The sequence below is a fragment of the Salvelinus sp. IW2-2015 genome, linkage group LG19 (assembly GCF_002910315.2).
Source record: "Salvelinus sp. IW2-2015 linkage group LG19, ASM291031v2, whole genome shotgun sequence".
Lineage (NCBI taxonomy): Eukaryota > Metazoa > Chordata > Actinopteri > Salmoniformes > Salmonidae > Salvelinus > Salvelinus sp. IW2-2015.
Genome location: NC_036859.1, coordinates 35413373 through 35435085, shown reverse-complemented (window position 1 = coordinate 35435085; position 21713 = coordinate 35413373). Strand labels below are relative to the sequence as shown.

Below are 21713 nucleotides of genomic sequence, written 5' to 3'. Positions count from 1 at the left end.
GTAGGGTATTGAACGGGGGGGGGGGGGAAGCCAATTCAATTCATTTTAGAATAAGGCTGTAATGGCAACAAATGTGGAAAAAGTCAGGCACCAAGATTTCTCTTTTTTTTCATTTCCGCTTTGTGTTGATGCCAAAATACAACTTAGTTCGTTCCACACCCGGCTAAATGTAAATGGGTCATTGAAGTGGTAAGTAATATGCTGATAGTAAAAATATGTACACTTCCCGGTCTGTATGTCCAACGTGTCATTCTGGCCACCAAGCACAAATCTTCGGCTGTCCCCTTTTTGGTTCCCTTTTTTTTCTAAGAGTGTATACAGCTTGTATTACTGTATCTGCTTCCAGGATAATGGTCTGATTACTGTATCTGCTTCCAGGATAATGGTCTGATTACTTTATCTGCTTCCAGGATAATGGTCTAATTACTTAACTGCAGACATGATAATGGTCTAATTACTTTAACTGCTTCCAGGATAATGGTCTAATTACGTTATCTGCTTCCAGGATAATGGTTAAATTTGCTTTATCGGCTTCCAGGGAAATGGTCTGATTACTTTATCTGTAACAGGATAATGGTCGAATTACTTTATTGTTCAGTACTACTGTTCTACTGTTCAGTACTACTGTCCTACTGTTCAGTACTACTGTCCTACTGTTCAGTACTACTGTCCTACTGTTCAGGGGCAAGCTGCTATCAAGATCTGGTTTCTCACAGTAGCCATATCAGATGTAGACTCAGTCAGTCAATCTCACTAATCCCAGACAGTCTCCCTACAGTGAGAGATGTAGAACCAGTCAGTCAGTCTCACTACTCCCAGACAGTCTCCCTACAGTGAGAGATGTAGAACCAGTCAGTCAGTCAGTCAGTCTCACTACTCCCAGACAGTCAGTCTCCCTACTCCCAGACAGTCTCCCTCCAGTGAGAGATGTAGAACCAGTCAGTCAGTCTCACTACTCCCAGACAGTCTTCCTCCAGTGAGAGATGTAGAACCAGTCAGTCTCCCTACTCCCAGACAGTCTCCAGTGAGAGATGTAGAACCAGTCAGTCAGTCTCCCTACTCCCAGACAGTCTCCAGTGAGAGATGTAGAACCAGTCAGTCAGTCTCCCTACTCCCAGACAGTCTCCAGTGAGAGATGGCTAAGTATTGATAGCATATAAAGCATATTTCATGCTTCGTTTCCTCCATCTATTATCTGACCTTCCCAGTCTGAATGGTGAAATGGTTTTCAAAAGGCATCCCATCTGTCCAATATCAGCCTGTCTTAAGTTGGGCTCAGTCAAGCCTGAAAAAAAGGAGGGGAACCAACTCCTAGCTGGTTTCAGCACCAAGGATAGTGGCTAATGCTGTCGTTATGGATGAAGCCGGAGTGATCAGACCCCGATCATAGCCTGTTTTCTGAACTGAATGACTATGAGTTACAGCCTGAATAAAGTTTGAGGTGCATTCATGAACATAATCCAATGGTCATTGGTTATTTCACCTCAACATCAGCAAAAGGGAGAGACTTTTTCAGCTCCTAGAATACAAAAACGAAGCGAAACTGGGTGTCAAGCCTGTGGCCAACTAGCTAACATTAACTAGCTTAGCTCACGTTGCTTTCTTCAGCTGGCTAGTTATTCGCTAGTTGTTCCCAATGTGCGTAGCTCTCTAACACTAGATTTCTTAGCATAGTTAGCTAGCTTTCTTGAGTTGTTGTAGGTCGTCTGTGCCTTGGATGTTTTTGGACTATTGCCAAACTTGAACTGCACTTGGATTTACTGTTCTGGACTCTGTGTAGCGCTTGCCACGCTCCCAGCTTTCCACCGGCCTGTACTAGAAACTACATCCCCTCCAAGGTGCTTCTCTCCTGGCTATCATACTGGTACATTGCTGTTTTGATGGCCCCCAGCATTTAATCTTATTGAGTAAGTCACCACTCTCTCCTTGCTGTTGTTATGCTGGTGAGTTTTGTGCCTTGGTTGTGTTTATTGTGGGTCCTAGTGCTGGCTGGATTCTAGTCTCTAACCACCTTCAGAGACTAACGTTTCATCCCATGTAGGACCTGCACCTATTTTGCACAGTTCCAGGATAATATTGTACGGCCAAAATTAAAATGTGGAAACTGTCAGCTTATTGAGGAATATATGTCTGAGCTGGACGAGTAAGTAAATTGAGACATTGCAGTGTATCCCGGATAGGTCCCACTCTAAGAGCTTTTCCTTCTCTACTCCTCAGCCTAGATGTCATGCCACTGCCTCAACACCGTGTTGCCACTCTCTGACTGACTGGCCAGGGCTGCCCTGAAAAGACCCCCTCCCTAGTGAAGTCCCCTCTCCCCTCTCCCCTCCCATCTCACCCACCCCTCCCGTCCTACCCCAACCTCCTACCCCCCCTTATCGATCCTGCATCCCAGTGGAGGCACGTTACACACCGTAAGCCCAGCGCAAGGCAGAGGCCTTTGGAGAATGGGGCTGTAATGGCTTTGGGGGGGGGGGGGGATCTCATCCTGCTGATAACAGTTTCCCCCACCTGCTTTCAGAGATTCCTGCAACCTTCTTCCTCTACCCTGTCTCTTGAGGGTCCAGCTCAGGGGATCTCTACCACAAGCCCATACCTCTCGGGCTCCCTCGCACATCAGGCCTAAGCCTTGCTCAGATAATCCCTACCATTGTGTCGCTGAGTTGTCGTAGTGCTGCAGCAAATGTACATTGTCCCAGGAGCGTTGGAAGTCACAATGTAAGTAACTTTATTTATGTCCCTCTAAGTCCCCTGAATGTCCCCTGAATGCCTCCTCTAAGTCCCCTGAATGCCTCTATAGCTATTGTATGCAGTAATCATGTGTCTATGAACCAGTCATACTGTTAGCATCGAGACGGTGTGCCCTAATAGGAAGTTCACTGTGTTTAGCTACACGTTCATCTGCCTCACCTAAAGCCCGTTCTTGTAGGAAATTTCTATAGACCACCAAGTGCTAACAGTCAGTATCTGGGTAATATGTGTGAAATGCTTGATAATGTATGTAATTTCAACAGAGGTATATTTCCTGGATGATCTAAATATTGACTGGCTTTTATCAAGCTGCCCACTCAAGAAAAAGGTTCAAACTGTAACCAGTGCCATCAACCTGGTTTAGGTTATCAGTCAACCTACCAGGGTATTTACAAACAGCACAGGAATGAAATCATCCACATGTATTGATCACATATTTAAAAGAAAATCTGCTGTAAAGCAGTGTCCAATTACATTGGATGTAGTGATCACAATATGGTAGCCTTATCTACGAAAACCAAAGTTCCAAAAGCTGGACCTAATATTGTGTATAAGAGGTCCTGCAAGAGGTTTTGTAGTGATTTCTATGTTGATGATATTTGCTGGTCTGTGGTTTTTAATGAGGAGCAACCAGACGCTGCAGTTGACACATTTAGGAAATTGCTTTCTCCAGTTACTAATAAGCACGCACCCATTAAGAAAATGACTGTAAAAACTATTCAATCCCTATGGATTGATGAGGAATTTAAATATGTTATGGTTGAGAGGGATGATGCAAATAAGTCTGGCTGGATAACCGATAGCCAAACTGCAAATTGAGAAATCATGTGACTAAACACAGTGAGTGTGGAAGAGGTGAAAAAATATATATCTTGTTGTCTATCAACAATGACAAGCCACCTGGGTCTGACAACTTGGATGGAAGATTACTGAGGATGATAGTGGAAGATATTGCCACTACTATTTGCCATCTTTTCAATGTGTAAGGTTCAAAAAAGTGTGTGCTCTCAGGCCTGGAGGGAAGCAAAAGTCATTATGTTACCCAAGAATAGTAAAGCACCCTTTACTGGCTCAAATATCTGAACGATCAGCCTGTTACCAACCCTTAGTAAACTTTTGGAAAAAGTTGTGTTTGACCAAATACAATGTTATTTTACAGTAAATAAATGGACAACAGACTTTCAGCACGCTTATAGGGACTCAACATGCACAGCACCTACATAAATTACCGATGATTGGCTGAGAGAAATTGATAATAAAAAGATTGTGGAAGCTCTTTTGTTTGACTTCAGTGCAGCTTTTGACATTATCGATCATAGTCTGCTGCTGGAAAAACATATGTGTTATGGCTTTACACCCCCTGCTATACTGTGAATTGAGAGTTACCTGTCTAACAGATCACAGAGGGTGTTATTTGGGCTCCCGAGTGGGGCAGTGGTCTAAGGCACTTCACCTCAGTGCAAGAGGTCCCTATTTCAAATCCAGGCTGTATCACATTTGGCCGTGATTGGGAGTCCCATAGGGCGGGCGGCCCAGCGTTGTCTGGGTTTGGCTGGGGTATGCCGTCATTGTAAATAAGAATTTGTTCTTAATTGGCTTGCCTGGTTAAATAGAAAAAATAATGATTTAATGGTAGCCTCTCCAAAAGAACACAGGTAGAATCAGGCATTCCCCAGGGCAGCTGTCTAGGCCCCTTACTTTTTTCAATCTTTCCTAATGACCTGCCACTGGCTCTGAGTAAAGCCTGTGTTTCTATGTATGCTGATGACTCAACACTATACACATCAGCTACTACAGCGAGTGAAATCACTGCAACACTTAACAAAGAGCTGCAGTCAGTTTCAGAATGGGAGGCAAGAAATAAGTTAGTCCTAAATATTTCAAAAACTAAAAGCATTTTATTTGGGACAAATCATTCACTAAACCCTAAACCTCAACTCCAATCTTGTAATGAATAATGTGGAGATTGAGCAAATTGAGGAGACTAAACTGCTTGGAGTAACAGTAGCTAAGATGGGGAGAGGTCTGTCCATAATAAAACGCTGCTCTGCCTTCTTAACAGCATTATTAACAAGGCAGGTCCTACAGGCCCTACTTTTGTCGCACCTGGACTACTGCCCAGTCGTGTGGTCAGGTGCCACAAAGAGGGACTTGATAAAATTTGATAAAACTTGATAAAATACAACTGGCTCAGAACAGGGCAGCCCAGCTGGCTGTGTATGTAGAGCTAACCCAAATAATATGAATTTCAATCTCTCATGACACAAAGTAGAGGACAGATTGACTTCATCACTACTTGTTTTATAAGAAGTATTGACATGTTGAATGCACACAGCTCGGACACCCATGCATAACCCACAAGACATGCCACCAGAGGTCTCTTCACGGTCCCAAAGTCCAGAACAGACTATGGGAGGTGCACAGTACTACATAGAGCCATGACTACATGGAACTCTATTCCACATCAAGTAACTGATACAAACAATGAATCTGGAAGAAAGAAACAGATAAAAATACACCTTATGAAATAGCGAGGACAGTGAAGAGTCATACACATAGGGACAATCACACACAACACACACACTATACACACACATACACATGGATCACACACTAACATACACATAACATACACTCTACAGACACGTACACCTGGATAGTGTTGTAGTACAGTAGTGGCCGGAGGTTACACACTTAATGTATTGTGAAATATGTTGTAAAATGTATTTTAATGTTTAAAAGTTGTATTATAATGTATATTACTGCCTTAATTTTTGCTGCACCCCAGGAAGAGTAGCTACTGCCTTGACAGCAGCTAATGGGGATCCATAATAAACCCCAGGAAGAGTAGCTACTGCCTTGGCAGCAGCTAATGGGGATCCATAATAAACCCCAGGAAGAGTAGCTACTGCCTTGACAGCAGCTAATGGGGATCCATAATAAACCCCAGGAAGCAAGTAGCTACTGCCTTGACAGCAGCTAATGGGATCCATAATAAAACCCCAGGAAGAGTAGCTATGCCTTGCAGCAGCTAATGGGATCCATAATAAACCCCAGGAAGAGTACTACTGCCTTGACAGCAGCTAATGGGGATCCATAATAAACCCCAGGAAGAGTAGCTACTGCCTTGACAGCAGCTAATGGGGTCCATAATAAACCCCAGGAAGAGTAGCGACTGCCTTGCAGCAGCTAATGGGGATCCATAATAAACCCCAGGAAGAGTAAGCTACTGCCTTGCAGCAGCTAATGGGGATCCATAATAAACCCAGGAAGAGTAGCTGCTGCCTTGACAGGGAACTAATGAGGGATCCATAATAAACCCCAGGAAGAGTAGCTACTGCCTTGACAGCAGCTAATGGGGATCCATAATAAACCCCAGGAAGAGTAGCTATTAGCTGCCTTGGCAGCAGCTAATGGGGATCCATAATAAACCCCAGGAAGAGTAGCTATTAGCTGCCTTGGCAGCAGCTAATGGGGATCCATAATAAATACCAATTGAACAATTCACCCACCTATTAAACCCAGAGATGGAGGCTGGTTTCTGGACCAATGACAGCGTCCAATGTTGTCAGTATGGAGGAGTCTGAGTAGATTAGGCCCTTGTTTAGTTATTTTGGAACTGAGTGGATATTCAGCCCAGGTTGCCCATATGCCTCTAAACCCCGTTAGCCCACTGAGCTAAAGGCCTTTGTAAATTAGCTGAGGAATTTGTAAAGCGATCCTTTGGGTCCTGCTTGAATGAGTCATGGTTTGACACCTGTAAATGTATTTAAACTTGTAAGTATCAATACAGGTAGACAGATATAAATGATGTTTTTGAATGGTTATTGTCCATAGTTGGGCTATATATCAGCCTGCATATAGGTTGTGTGTTAAAGCTTCCAGTCTGTATGTCAAGGTCACATCATTAATCAAATGTATCATTAGGGGACCTGCAGAGACCTTCAGCATACATTTGCATATTGAATGACTGCAGAAAGCCCTCACACTCAAACACACACAGACACGATTTTAACTGAGCCTCTGCTTTAACTCCCTGAGATATCATGATTGGATTCCACAAAATACCAGTGCAGTGAGTGACTTCCTTCAGGAATTCCAAACAGTGAATAACAACGTCAACAGTGTGAAAGTATGCCTGCTTCCACTCAGTAGAAATTAGCTGCAACAATAAATGAGTAGAAATATTACTTGGATTCATTCAATATCTGTCTAGCATCCTGTTATAGCCTATCGTAAACAGGTGAAAAAAAGTGACAGGAATTGTAAACAAAAATAACATGAAGTACACGAAAAAAAATAACTCCAAGCAAAGTTAAATTCTCACCTAGTTGAAAAGCAAAATCCCATCTCAAAGACCTGAAGACCACAGCAAGATCAAAGACAAGAAGCAAATAAAACCACACCAAAATAAGACAAGAGAAAAGGAAAGAAAGAAAGAACCGGGGATAAGAGTGTCGGAGTACAACTGCTTCAGGGATGAAAAATATCAAGAGCTCCGCAAGCACGTATATTCCAGAGGCTGAATTCTGTGCATCCAACATTCCAATCATTGCATTCAGAAAATTAGAACCCACCAGTAAAACCAAAATTTCTCATGTCTGAACAACAAGACAAGGAGGAAAAGAGGACAAAAATATGCTTAGGAAAATGCCATGAAGAAGGTACTCACCGAGTGGGAGAAAAATGTTTCAATTAAAAAATAAATTGGGCGTAAAGCGGAGGGAGGATGACGTTGTGTAGGTTTGTGTACCGGATAACTCTGCCTCCCTCGCGCGCGCTCTCGTTCACTCTGCCGCTAGCTGGTCATGTGATAAGCATCGGCACGTTTTTTTTTATTAATCCACTGCACTGGTAGCCTGTAGTTCTCAACTTTTATTGTGTTGTTCATTGCAATTATATATTCCTGAATTTGGAGCTGAACTAGACTCAAGCCAAATGTATTCGTATAAGTGCCAAATAGTGTGATTTGTGTTAGCCAAATCCATTGGTTGGAACCAATGTCTTTGGAGGCTAAACAAACAGTGTATAACTTCTAAATATGGTTAAAACTATCACACTGACCTCGGACTGTCCTTGTCTCCATGGCTCCATCTATGAATTAGAGAGTGGTTACATTCCTCTTGCCCAATTCCTCAACTTTATAACAAACCAAGAGATGGAGGCTGATTTCAGCACCAGGGACAGCAGCCAACACTGTCATTATGAAGGGAGTGTGATAGAAATGGGCTCTATCATTGATAGTCACTCTCTGTTCAGTGCACATGGTCATTCTATGGTACTGCCTGGCAGGGCTCCTGAGAAATAAACTGATAAATGAACAGTAGCATGTCTGCCAAGCATACTCTGTCTGACACCACATCAATGGACATGTATCTAAGAAAGAGGGAGGCAAATCTGGTCTTATAGGGAGCCACAATGTCTGCCGGTTTCTTTAAAAAAAAGTATTATTATTTACTACTGATTGATAGATGGGAAATAATTCCCTCGTTTCCTCCTTTCACCAGCCTCCTGTGTGCTGTGTTGTCCACAGAAACAGACACCGCTAAGACAAAATCATAGTAATTTAGATTCAAAGGATCCACTGTTGCCATATAAAGTCATTTTCTAGTAAATTCCAGGCAATAACCAGTGGAAACAGGACAAATAAAGTGTTGCCTAAATGTCTTTGCTTTTTATTGATAAAATACCAAGAGCCTTACATTCTATGCATTATATACATTAATGGGACACTTGGGCACTACTCTATCCTCCTTGTTCAGTCGGTATGGGCCCGATTCAGACTTGAGATAAGTTGACTTAACATGAACTTAAGTAAAACATTTAAAAATATTTGACTTAAGTAAAATCTTTTTAAATGTTCTACTTAAGTCCATGTTAAGTAGATTTCAAATTGACTTAAGTCCATTTGAAATCTACTTATCTCAAGTCTGAATCAGGCCCTATGTGAGGTGAATGGTTGATTCAGAGAGAGTTCAGATAGGTGTCTGGACTCCTCCTGACTGGTGGAGTGTGCATCCATCTGTTTCATTACTCTGTCGATATGGTTGCCCATCTGGTCAGAGCTTTTAGTCTGCTCTCACATTAACCTGTTTCGAAACCTGGGTCTGTCACGGATCCAGCACTTATCAACGACTTCCGCCGCCGACACCCCGGTCAACCAGGCATGCGCCCAGGTAGGACGCCAAGTGGCGTTCTTGTCACGCCCTGATCTGTTTCACCTGTCCTTGTGCTTGTCTCCACCCCCCTCCAGGTGTCGCTTATTATCCCCGGTGTATTTATCCCTGTGTTTCCTGTCTCTCTGTGCCAGTTTGTCTTGTTTTGCGAACTTTACCAGCATTTTTCCTAGCTCCTATTTTTCCCAGTCTCTGTTCTTCCTAGCCATCCTGGTTTTGGCCCTTGCCTGTCCTGACGCCGGACTCGCCTGCCTGACCACTCTGCTCATTCTGACCTCGAGCCTGCCTATCCCCTTGTACTGTTTGGACTCGGACCTGATCACTGAACCCTTGCCTGTCCTGACCTCGAGCCTGCCTATCGCTTGGTACTGTTTGGACTCTGACCTGGTTTATGAACTCTCGCCTGTCCCCGACCTGCCTTTTGCCTACCCCTTTTTGTTATAAAAAATATCGTAGCTCAACCATCTGCCTCCTGTGTCTGCATTTGGGTCTCACCTTTTGCCCTTATAGGGTCTCCTGTGCCACTCCACAAGACTGTGTTAGTCCTCTGAGATAAAGCCTAGCCGTTCATGAGGATGTCTCTGAGAGATACAAATTTGACCTTGTGTTTGTGCTGTGATTAGAGTGCCAGTGTGTCAGCAGCATGTTGACATTGCAGCAATCAAAAATAATACTGAACTAAGTAAACAATTTAAGTTGCCAACATTCTGAAATAACACTTACACAAAGTCATGAATTTGTATGAGTGTACAAAATAAAAAATATCTCAATGTTCTTTCCTCTATTGTTGAGCAGTGTCCCCTGGTTTTTCATTTGGAAAAGAGAGAGATTGTTGTTTTCAATGTAAATCAGGTAGGAGTAGACAGTCTGTGAATCAATACAGTAGTCGAGCGAAGTGGAATTAGCTGTCATGCCTTAGGGACTCTTAAATTACACTAGTTTATTACAAGAGGGAAGGACAGAGGTGTGGGTTTCCTAGTGTCAAACTATTGGCTTGGTAAATTAGTATGCAAAGGCCTTGCCTTAAGAGATCATTTGGCCAACTGGCCTTATTTTGCTCCTAGAAATAGTATTTATAGAATGGATATCTCCATTTTATTTCTTTTCATCAATACCTTTTTAAATGTGTACAAAACAAGATCTTTCTGTACAAACATGCATGCATATTTATGTTGCGATTCTTTCACCATTATGCAGAAGTTTAATGGGGAAAGAGTGTTTAAAGTTCTATATGAAACCCGTTGTGCCCCAGGACACATTAGTAGAGATGCACAGAGCTCTGCTCAACCCTGAAGAGTACTTAAGAGTTCTTAAGCTCTTGATTAATTTAAGTTCTGTAGAAGTTGGAAAAGGAATTTTCTTTGCTTTGGCCTAGATATGAGGGGAATTTAAGTACACACATTGTAAAGAGAGAATGTTTTTAATGTTGTTCTTCACTGTGTTAAAGTAGTAACTGCGAGCTGAGTAGTGAGTACAACTATAATTATTATTTTAATATAAAAATGTTGCAAATGTACTAAAACACTAACAGACACAACGTATAGAATGAATTAAAATATATATGATCAGAGAGAGGTGGAATATAATGACGAAAACCAGTAGCTTTGAAAATCTGCTACATTCAGTAATGCAGAAATTCAGTAATGCAGTAATTTAGTAATGCAGTAATTTAGTAATGCAGTAATTCAGCAATGCAGTAATTCAGTAATGCAGTAATTTAGTAATGCGGTAACGCAGTAATTTGGTAATGCAGTAATGCAGTAATTCAGTAATTTAGTAATGCAGTAATTCAGTAATGCAGTAATTTAGTAATGCAGTAATTCAGTAATGCAGTAATTTAGTAATGCAGTAATTCAGTAATGTAGTAATTCAGTAATGCAGTAATTCAGTAATTTAGTAATGCAGTAATTCAGTAATGCAGTAATTTAGTAATGCTGTAATTCAGTAATTCAGTAATGCAGTAATTTAGTAATTCAGTAATGCAGTATTTAGTAATGCAGTAATTTAGTAATTCTCTTCACAACAAGCCTATAAAGTGTCATGTGTCATGTGACCAGAGTTCTGTATAAAAGGTGACAAAGGCGTTACTGATAGAACTGACAAAGTTATCCTGCATCCACTTGTCTGCACTTTGTATCTGTATCTAGAATACCATACCACCATTATCCTGCATCCACTTGTCTGCACTTTGTATCTGTATCTAGAATACCATACCACCATTAACATACTCTTTCAAAGAGTTTGGGTGAGCATACAGCAAACCATGGTTTCAAATAGTATTTGATTTTTGTTTTTAATATTTTGAGCATTTGATTGAGCATGCCTGGAGTGGCAGATGGGTTTGCAGTTGTTGGGAACTATTCCATTGGATTCCATTAAGCCAGGCAAGCTCAATCAAACGCTGATAAAGTATTTTCTTCAAATCACATATCACACATGAACCCAGCTACTTTAAAGTTACCTTACATGTCATTCTGTACGGGTTAGTATCGGAATTTCAGAACCGGAATCTATTATTATTTTCTACGCCTCTTCTTTCCCTCTTGTCTCTCACTCCTCCTCTCCCACATGTCACAGATGAAAAGAACTGAGTTCATCTTTTATAGATTTCAAAAAGCAGCGAGCTGGAGCTCCATCTTAAATCGAATCTTGAAAATAATCATCTTCTTGGCAGCTGGCTCAATGGAAGTTGAGATGTTGATCGTTTCAGAGTGTTCCTCCATTCAGGGCAGGCTGATTCATGTTCTGTCACCATTCTCTTGAGACCTGTCACACACTGTTTTATCAAACCTCAAACCCCACGCTAAGTTCAGAACTGCTATACAGTATAACATTGAATATCATTTTCTTTCCCATTGTTGAATGGAAATGTAGTTTTTGCTGCCACGTTGCAGGCTATATGCAAATTACACACACACACACACACACAGAGGTTTGAGTACCTGTTTGAGTGTGTGTACGCAGTAGTGGTGGTGGTGGGGGGGGGGGGGCGTCTCCCAAACAAAACGCTAGGGGCAGGGGTCACAATTGCATGAACGTTTTAAACGTGTTAAAAAGAAAGAGAATTCCTCCGACAGTTGGTCAACGTCAAGAATGTTGTTAGCAGGACATCTGGCAACCATCTGGTAGTCGATCATGACATCTGGTGCTGAGCCTTTGCGCTGGGTAATATGTTTCTGAACAGACTATAAAAACACAGAAACAAGCAAAATAACTGTTCTGAATACTTTTGAATACGTGCACAGTAGGGATCAGTTTGCCTCCCCCCATCGGTGTATTCCTGTTTCACAGTTTACAACTCGGATTGCTCACAGTAAAACCAAATGCATGCTTTTCAACCGTTCGCTGCCTGCACCCGCACGCCCGACTAGCATCACCACCCTGGACGGTTCCGACCTAGAATATGTGGACATCTATAAGTACCTAGGTGTCTGGCTAGACTGCAAACTCTCCTTCCAGACTCATATCAAACATCTCCAATCCAAAATCAAATCAAGAATCGGCTTTCTATTCCGCAACAAAGCCTCCTTCACTCACGTATCTTTTAAGATCGTTTTTTTGATCGTGGTCAGCCATGGCCCGCCAAACTTACCCTAGTAAAACTGACTATCCTACCGATCCTCGACTTGCGCGATGTCATCTACAAAATAGCTTCCAACACTCTACTCAGCAAACTGGATGCAGTTTATCACAGTGCCATTCGTTTTGTTACTAAAGCACCTTATACGACCCACCACTGCGACCTGTATGCCCTAGTCGGCTGGCCCTCGCTACATGTTCGTCGTCAGACCCACTGGCTCCAGGTCATCTACAAGGCTATGCTAGGTAAAGTGCCGCCTTATCTCAGTTCACTGGTCACGATGGCTACACCCACCCGCAGCACGCGCTCCAGCAGGTGTATCTCACTGATCATCCCTAAAGCTAAAACCTAATTTGGACGCCTTTCCTTCCAGTTCTCTGCTGCCTGCGACTGGAACGAATTGCAAAAATCTCTGAAGTTGGAGACTTTTATCTCCCTCAACAACTTTAAAAATCTGCTATCCGAGCAGCTAACCGATCGCTGCAGCTGTACATAGTCCATCTGTAAACTACCCACCAATTTACCTACCTCACCCCCATACTGCTTTTATTTATTTACTTTTCTGCTCTTTTGCACACCAGTATCTCTTCTTGCACATGATCATCTGATGATTTATCACTCCAGTGTTAATCTGCTAAATTGTAAATTAATTCGATTTATTGCCTACCTCATGCCTTTTGCACACATTGTATATAGATTCTCTTTTTTTCTACCATGTTATTGACTTGTTTATTGTTTACTCCATGTGTAACTCTGTGTTGTCTGTTCACACTGCTATGCTTTATCTTGGCCAGGTCGCAGTTGCAAATGAGAACTTGTTCTCAACTAGCCTACCTGGTTAAATAAAGGTGAAAAAAAAAATAAAAAAAAATATAAAAAAAACATTGCTCTGCATTTTTTCTTATTTTTTTGGTGAGTAGCTAAATGCACATGAACAAATGGAACATGAGTCAACACAAATTAATGGTAGTCTTCAGAGCAGATTCCACCTACCCTGACACTTTTGTTATTATTATAATTTTTGTTGTTGTAATTTTACCCCCTTTTTCATGATTACGATTTTGTCCCATCACTGCAACTCCCCAATGGGAGTTAATCCAGAAGCCAGCTGCACCAATGTGTCAGAGGAAACACTGTTCAACTGACGACAGATGTCAGCCTGCAGATAAACAGTTCACCACAAGGAGTCAGTAGTGCGTGATGAGCCAAGTAAAGCACCCCCGGCCTGGGATCGAACCCCAGGCTGTAGTGACGCCGCAACACTGCGATGCAGTGCCTTAGACCGCTGTGCCACTCGGGAGGCCCACTTATGTTACTTTAGATGGAGCTTTAGGAGACAGATAGTTCAGCAGTCTAATGTCTGCTGTCAGACTGTAGCTGTGTTGTTGACAGGCTGAGACAGACAGCTACTGTGAAGCACCGAGAAAACTCTCATCTCTGTCCACATTGACATTCTTGTTCTGTATCTGTTGGGATCCTTCGCCCCAAAAATGTAAACGTTTGAGATTGAATCAGCATCTTGACAAGTGAACCAAGAAACTTTGTTCACATTCTCTTGTTGAGGCTATGGGATTTTATCTTGTATTAAACTTTGATGAATAGATTTCTCGCCGTCCGCTACTCTCTACTCATTCGTGTACTGAATGTAAATGTGCAGTACTGCATCTCAAACTGCAGAAACATTCAGACAGACACTGTTCCGCTCAAGTTAATATTGCCTTTTGATGAACGTATACAAAGGCTAATTTCAATTGGTTAATGTGACCGACCAGGGTTTGAAACCCAGGTATCCTGGGGTTTAAAACACTGTGTTATCTCTCTGAGCTGAAGCCTTTTAACTGCCTGTGTTTAGCCTCATTACCAAACCTAGCTAGCCCTGTTTGAGCTAATTATATTCCTATAAGGTCTCATGGGGTGCTGAGGACTTGCAGAGGTAAAGTCAGCACAAACGAAGCCCCAATGCTGACTCAAGCTAACGCTAGGTCTTCTCTGGCCTCCAAGGCCATGACTTAGGGAGGAACGACCAATGCAAGTCAGCTAGAATCTGCACCACAATACTTGAGTGGAGTTGGCAAGTGAATAACAAGCTAAATTCTTGGTTACACATGCACGCAAGTGCACAAACACATGCTCGTCCTAATATTTATTTATATGTTTCTTAATTCCATTCTTTTACTTTTAGATTTGTGTGTATTGTTGTGAAATTGTTAGATATTACTGCACTGTTGGAGCTAGAAACACCTTCACGACACCTGCAATAACATCTGCTGAACATGTGTATGTGACCAATACAATTTGATTTGACTTGACACACACACACACTTTCTTTCCCTCGTTCTCATCTGCTCTCTACACTATCTGATAGTGTTACTGTTACCCCTAAGTTGCCCATCGTTGGCAGACAGGCGTACCGAAGTGGGATAGGATCGATGACGAGGGCTGTCAGCGCGCCTCAATGTTCCTCAAAGCTTGATTGTGTTTGAAAGACTCTGTGCCACGCAGCTAATGATTGAAAGAAGTGCACAGTCAAGTCTGATCAGTTCTCCTGACAGCCATCATCAATACTGTCTGTTAGAACAGGACTGCTCCATTGGACAATGTGACGGGTGAGTCATGAAAAATAGGTAGATACACACCCCCGTCTTCAGAACTGGTCGGATCCTCCGCCAATCAGCACAGTGGACATGGTTGATGTTACTAGAGGTTATTGGCATTATTCGTTTTACCTTGATACATAAAGAGAATAGCTGAAAAGTGGCCATTTTAGACCAGAGGTGGGCAACTCCAGTCCTCCAGGGCCTGACTGGTGTCACAGTTTTGCCCCAGCTAACACACCTGACTCCAATAATCACCTAATCATGATCTTCAGTTTAGAATGCAATTTGATTAATCAGCTGTGTTTTCTAGGGAAGGAGAAAAAGTGGGACACTTGCCCACCCCCCAACAGGGGTGGGCAACTCGAGGACTGGAGTTGCCCACCCCTGTTTAAGATGGCGCATATCTTTCTCATTCATTTGGAGTTGGACCTACACAACATATTGTGTGGGGACACGAGACTCATCTCACCATTAGGTTACTATTTTGATCTGAAAACATTTGATAAACTTTGATTTTGGAGAACACTATCCCTTTAATGGCCTCAAAACACTGAAGCAAAGTGCACTGAAAAAAAACACCAGCAAAACCAATTAGGCTGCTTTCCCCCTCTTCACTGCTGCAGCGAATGTTTATGAGTGGAAATAGATTTGAAAAGCACTAGCAATAATATGGGAAAATCTCCACAGGACCTTCCGACACTGTTATGTGTTTGCTAGCCTGCTGTGAGGCACCACAATGTTTAGTATCGAACACTAGAGAAAACTCAGAGGAAAACATTTCACATGAATATGGATGTGACTTTATAACTTAATTGCTGACTTGTCTCCCTTCTCACACGTCCTAAAGCACAACCCTTCTTCAACCCACGTCCTAAAGCACAACCCTTCTTCAACCCACGTCCTAATATACAACCCACGGCCTAACGCACAACTGCTCTTCAACCCACGGCCTAACGCACAACCCTTCTTCAAACCACGGCCTAATGAAAAATCTTCATCAACCCACGGCCTAATGCAAAACCCTTCTACAACCCATGGCCTAACTCACAACTCTTCTTCAACCCACGGTCTAACGCACAACCCTTCAACCCACGGCCTAACGCACAACCCTTCAACAACCCACGGCCTAACGCACAACCCTTCAACAACCCACGGTCTAACGCACAACCCTTCAACCCACGGCCTAACGCACAACCCTTCAACAACCCACGGCCTAATGCACAATTTATCTTCAACCCACGGCCTAACTCACAACACTTCTTCAATCACATGACTTCTTCTCTACTTCCTCCTATCTCTCCTATTCTCATTAACAGAGCCCCTGTGTGTAACAAACTCCCCTGACTCTTTCATATGTAACTATGGTTACTATCTCCATATCATTCTCAATGTATAATGTCTATCCATAACATTCACCATTTATCATTGAAATACTGTAGCAGATGGTTTGGTTAGTATCAGTACTGCCTTCCTGAAATCTGTAGGCTACTGTCAGTCCTGACCTAGAAATGCCTTGTGTTTTCTGGATCAGTGGTATTGACATTGTTCCTGGAGTAGGTGGCGTTGTGGCCTGGGTTCTCGGGTCCGCCATGGTAGCGACCATTTTATAATAACACTACATAGAGGTATATCCAACATGTATATCCAACATGCAGTATTTACTAATGTTCTACAAGATACCTAGAATATATATATTTTTTTTTTAATTAAGGCACATATTGTGTTTGGCTGGTGTAGGGCTAATCAGAAGTATTGTCTGCCAACTGTGTGTCACTGTGGTCATATCTCCTCTTTATATGGTGTACACGGACACACACACACACACACACACACACACACACACACACACACACACACTTTTACGCATTCTTTGGGAGTCAATAGTCACAACCTTTTACTCCAAGGATGTATAGACCATTTAAAAAATATATATTTTAAAACATACCGTTTTCCACAGAAAGGTATTGTTTATTATACAAGAGGTATCCCGTTTTATGCAAGAAACAGTTATTTTGGCACTCAAAACTTTCAGCACACCACCCAGGTTTCTCTGGTTACTGGTGCCACCTTGTGGAGGAAGCTTTTCATTGCGAAGGTGAGTTTACAGTCTTGATATACCTGGAGACATTTTGTCATTCTGTCTTTACAGTTTTGTTTTGCCTAGCCTGATCTACCTAGCCATCTCAAATCACTTCAGAGTATCATCAAACCAAGTAATTTAGCTAATTACTTTGATGTGGGATTGGAGATGTGTACAGTATTTGCCCAATATCAATCAAATATTACATGTATTTGAAATATACATCATAGAAATTTGAGATTTACAATAAAAAAGGTTTAAAAAAAAAAAAGGTTTCTGTTGGCCAGTTTTTTTTTAAATTTGGCGCTCTGCAATTCAGCGGTTGTTTACGAAAATGATCCCGTTAAAGGGATCCGTGCGCCAAGAGATTTTAAAGCAATTCGACCACGAATATATTTTATGTTCGAGATTCTTCAAAGAAGCCACCCTTTGCCTTGATGACAGATTTGCACACTCTTGGCATTCTCTCAACCAGCTTCACCTGGAATGCTTTTCCAACAGTTTTGAAGGAGTTCCCACATATGCTGGGCACTTGTTGGCTGCCTTTCCTTCACTCTGCGGTCCAACTCATCCCAAACCATCTCAATTGGGTTGAGGTCAGGTGATTGTGGAGGCCAAGTCATCTGATGCAGCACTCCTGCCTGATTCACACAGGCAGGATTCACACAGTCTCCTCTGAACAGTTGATGTTGAGATGTGTCTTTTACTTGAACTCTGTGAAGCATTTATTTGTCTGCAATTTCTGAGGCTGGTAACTCTAATATCCTCTTCAGCAAAGGTAATTCTGGGTCTTCCTTTCCTGTGGCAGTCCTCATGAGAGCCAGTTTCATCATAGCGCTTGATGGTTTTTGCGACTGCACTTGAAGAAACTTTAAAAGTTCTTGACATTTTTAGAATTGACTGACCTTCATGTCTTAAAGTAATGATGGACTGTCATTTCTCTGCTTATTTGAGCTGTTCTTGCCATAATATGAACTTGGTCTTTTACCCAATAGGGCTATCTTCTATATAACACCCCTACCTTGTCAAAAGACAACTGATTGGCTCAAACGCAATTTGGGAAGAAATGCCACAAATTAACTTTGAACAAGGCACACCTGTTAATTGAAATGCATTCAAGGTGACTACCTCATGAAGCTGGTTTAGAGAATGCCAAGAGTGTGCAAAGCTGTCAAGGCAAAGGGTGGCTACTTTGAGGAATCTCAAATATAAAATATATTTTCATTTATTTAACACTTTTTTAGTTATTACTTGATTCCATATGTGTTATTTCATAGTTTTGATGTCTTCACTATTATTCTACAATGTAGGAAATATTAAAAACAAAGAAAAACCCTGGAATGAGAAGGTGTGTCCAAACTTTTGACTGGTACTGTATATAGTAATTGGTTTTGAGCTACAGACTTCCTGGATGTGTCATTTGCCTTGTCTATTTGGGGTAAGTGAACCTTGGTTTCTCGCATGGTAGGCCAACACCCTATGCATTGCGCCCATAGGGTTAATCCACTTGGTGGGAATTGTACACTGTAAAAAAAGGATTCAGGTGGTTAGTAAATTATACTTGAAAATGTTTTGACATAAAATAATGTAGTTGTCATTTTTACTTGAATATAATTAGTACTTTACTTCAATTCACCAACCAAATAATAATTCAACATAAGATGAATTCATAATTTAAACAACTAATTATGTGTAAAAACAACTACAAGGTAAATAGTGTTTAACTTACTCAATATTCCTAATATTTCCTTTAAACTTAAGAATTTTAAGTTATTTCAACAACTTGCCATGTGGCTCTGTTTTCAGAGGATTGTGGAGATTTTATTTTATTTTAACTATACGATACTTTTACACAATGTTGTATGCATGTTTGAAGAACCAAAAGCACATTTATATATTAGTATCAAACAGTTTGTTGTACTATGATGTATAATGGATCATGATGAACGGATATCAAAACTGTTGAACAAATTGACATTCAGTGATGAGACCACCCATTCTCACCATTAGTAAGGTCATGTGCTCCACTCTTGACAGAGGCAAATAGGTCAAGCTACAATGCTTTACCTCCTGTTAGTGGAATGAGCACTGTGCTCAACAATTCCTGCTGAAGTGGATAAAAAAGTCAAGCGATGACATAGTGTACATAAAGTAATGTTAAACACTAAAACACTATCAATGAAAGTAACTAATCAGAAAGATTAAGTAGATCTAATGTACAATAACAGTTCTGGATTTGATACAATGAAGTTGGATCTGAGCCCTTTTTTATACTTGACTTCAAATATTAGTGTTTGTCAAACACTAAAAGGTAAGTATATTATATTTTAAAAATTCATAATGTTGGAAATCCTCAAAAAGCTGATGCAAATAGTTGCCTCAATGTTTTTATGTGGAACTAGCATAATATATTTTACAGTGTAATGTGGCTCATATAGCGAGGATCGCTACACTATCTATCTAGCTACATAGTTAGCATCCACCTCCCTCCTGTTAGAATTTCTCTTCAGAATCCTAGTACAAAGGCACTTTTTACCAGATCAATATCAGGTATGAAGTTTTATTGTTGACAACAGCTAAAGGTATGGGATGACCAGTGAAAACTGCTCTTGTCGTCTTGAACAGTAGCTAACGTTAGCAGCAGCTGTACAGGAAATGGGTTGTCAGTCAACCTGAATTATATTAATTCACGCCCGTCAATCCTGTACCTTCAAAGTTTAGAAACCCTGACATTCATAAAAGCTCTTTATAACAATACTCATTAGAAATTATTTTTGACAATAACATTGATATGACATTAAATTAGCTTAAAAATAACATACATAGCTACTCAACAAAAAATTACTTCAGAAGAAAATAAGTAGCAGGAGCGCTTCAGGTATTCCACAAGAACCACAGGTGCTCTTAGAGGGGAATCAGGGTGTCTGACCTGATGGAGCTGACATACGTTGGTGTATTTTCATAATGTTTTAGCCCATACCTTAAAGGGTTTTTAACTTCCAAACCCACAGGAGTCCCTGGACTTGGATTTTTTATGCCACTTAGTACCTAAAAAAAATGTTATCTAAAAATCACTCGTTTAATACTGCTCTGCTTTACACAAATTCAAGCAACAATCAACATTAAGAATTTTACAAAATACTGATGATTGTGTTAATTTGATATGTTTTCAGTCTCGAATCCAGGGGTCCAGAGACGCAAAAGTGTTGAATTATTGCGTCCAGAGAGTGAGTGACCAATAAAATATCAGACTTTTTTCAACTGAATTTTTTTATTTATCTGTGTAGAGAATAGAATAGATGTTGTTCTGTTGAAATATGGTGCATAATGTCCTGAAAGAAATGCAAACAAAAATGTTAGTGTCAACATTTTCAACAATGTTTTCCAGCAGACATTTTAAATAAGGTTGTGGTGGTGTTTATGTTACAGTGTCTGAAAGTCCTACAGAGCTAAGGATTGTGCTGCTTGGCAAGAATGGCTCTGAGAAGAGTGCTGTTGGAAACTTCATCCTGGAAAGAGGGGCATTTGACCCAAACTATGTACGACGTCACTGTGAGAGAGCCAGGGGTCAGGTGGAGGGAAGACACATAGCTGTAATCAACACTCCAGACCTGTTAGACCCTCACATCTCACATGACAAACTCTCAGAGGAACTGCGTTGGTGTGTCACTCTGTCTAAACCGGGACCTCATGTGTTCCTGTTGGTGCTGCAGCCTGAGGAGTTCACACAGGAAGAGGGAGACAGAATCAGGACAATCCTACACACCCTCAGTGACCGGTCCTTTGACTACTCAATGGTACTGACAACTCATGAAGACAAGAGGGGACACATGGATGAGGATCACCCTCTGAATCAGATAGTCAGAGCCTGTAGAGGGAGGCAGCATCTCAGTGACCACACTCAACTTATGGCAGATGTTGACAAGATTGTTAAGGAGAATGGAGGAGGCTATCTCACCTGTGATGTATTTGAAGATACAAGTGACATGGTACAAGGGAAAGAGGAAATCCACAGGAGTAAAAATGATTGGAGCCTAAAATCTTCCTCTGGGGAAGAACTTGGAAAGGATGTTTTGGATCAAGGTGAATCAGCAAAATTGGACAATTGGGAGAAAATTTGATAAATTGGTAAGTATACAGCACACTGACAAAAGTTATAATGAGATGAGCATTGAATACAACTGACAATTAACTTCTGTTTCATCATGACTGGTTTAAATGGACTGCAAAGAGGAAGTCACTGAAATGAATAGTGTCAACTTTTTATCAGGACTGGTATCACTTAAGCAAGAAAGACAGAAGCCATCAGGTAGACATGAAAAATTTGGGTAAATTCAGTAGTTATAGACCATAATGCAACTATTTGTTATTTAAGAGGGAGGGCTACGGCTCAGAAGGATTTGTCATTAGGACACATTTATAATTTTTGATAAAAGCTTTCTATTCATTTATTCACCATTTCAATATTCTGTCGACCTCCATTCCCAACGTGTTTGTATCTCTGAGGTCCTACTGTACTTTATAGTATA

At 41.2% G+C, this 21713-nt stretch overlaps 1 protein-coding gene across 1 annotated transcript in view; it reads left to right on the top strand.

Moving 5' to 3' along the window:
* Nucleotides 1-21305, top strand: part of LOC139029325 (GTPase IMAP family member 9-like) — a 26655-nt gene extending 5350 nt beyond the window's left edge. Inside the window, exon 2 of the mRNA XM_070449045.1 lies at nt 20614-21305. Coding sequence (XP_070305146.1) covers nt 20614-21305 — 692 coding nt within the window. The remainder of the gene's footprint in view (nt 1-20613) is intronic.
* Nucleotides 21306-21713: the final 408 nt, after the last annotated feature.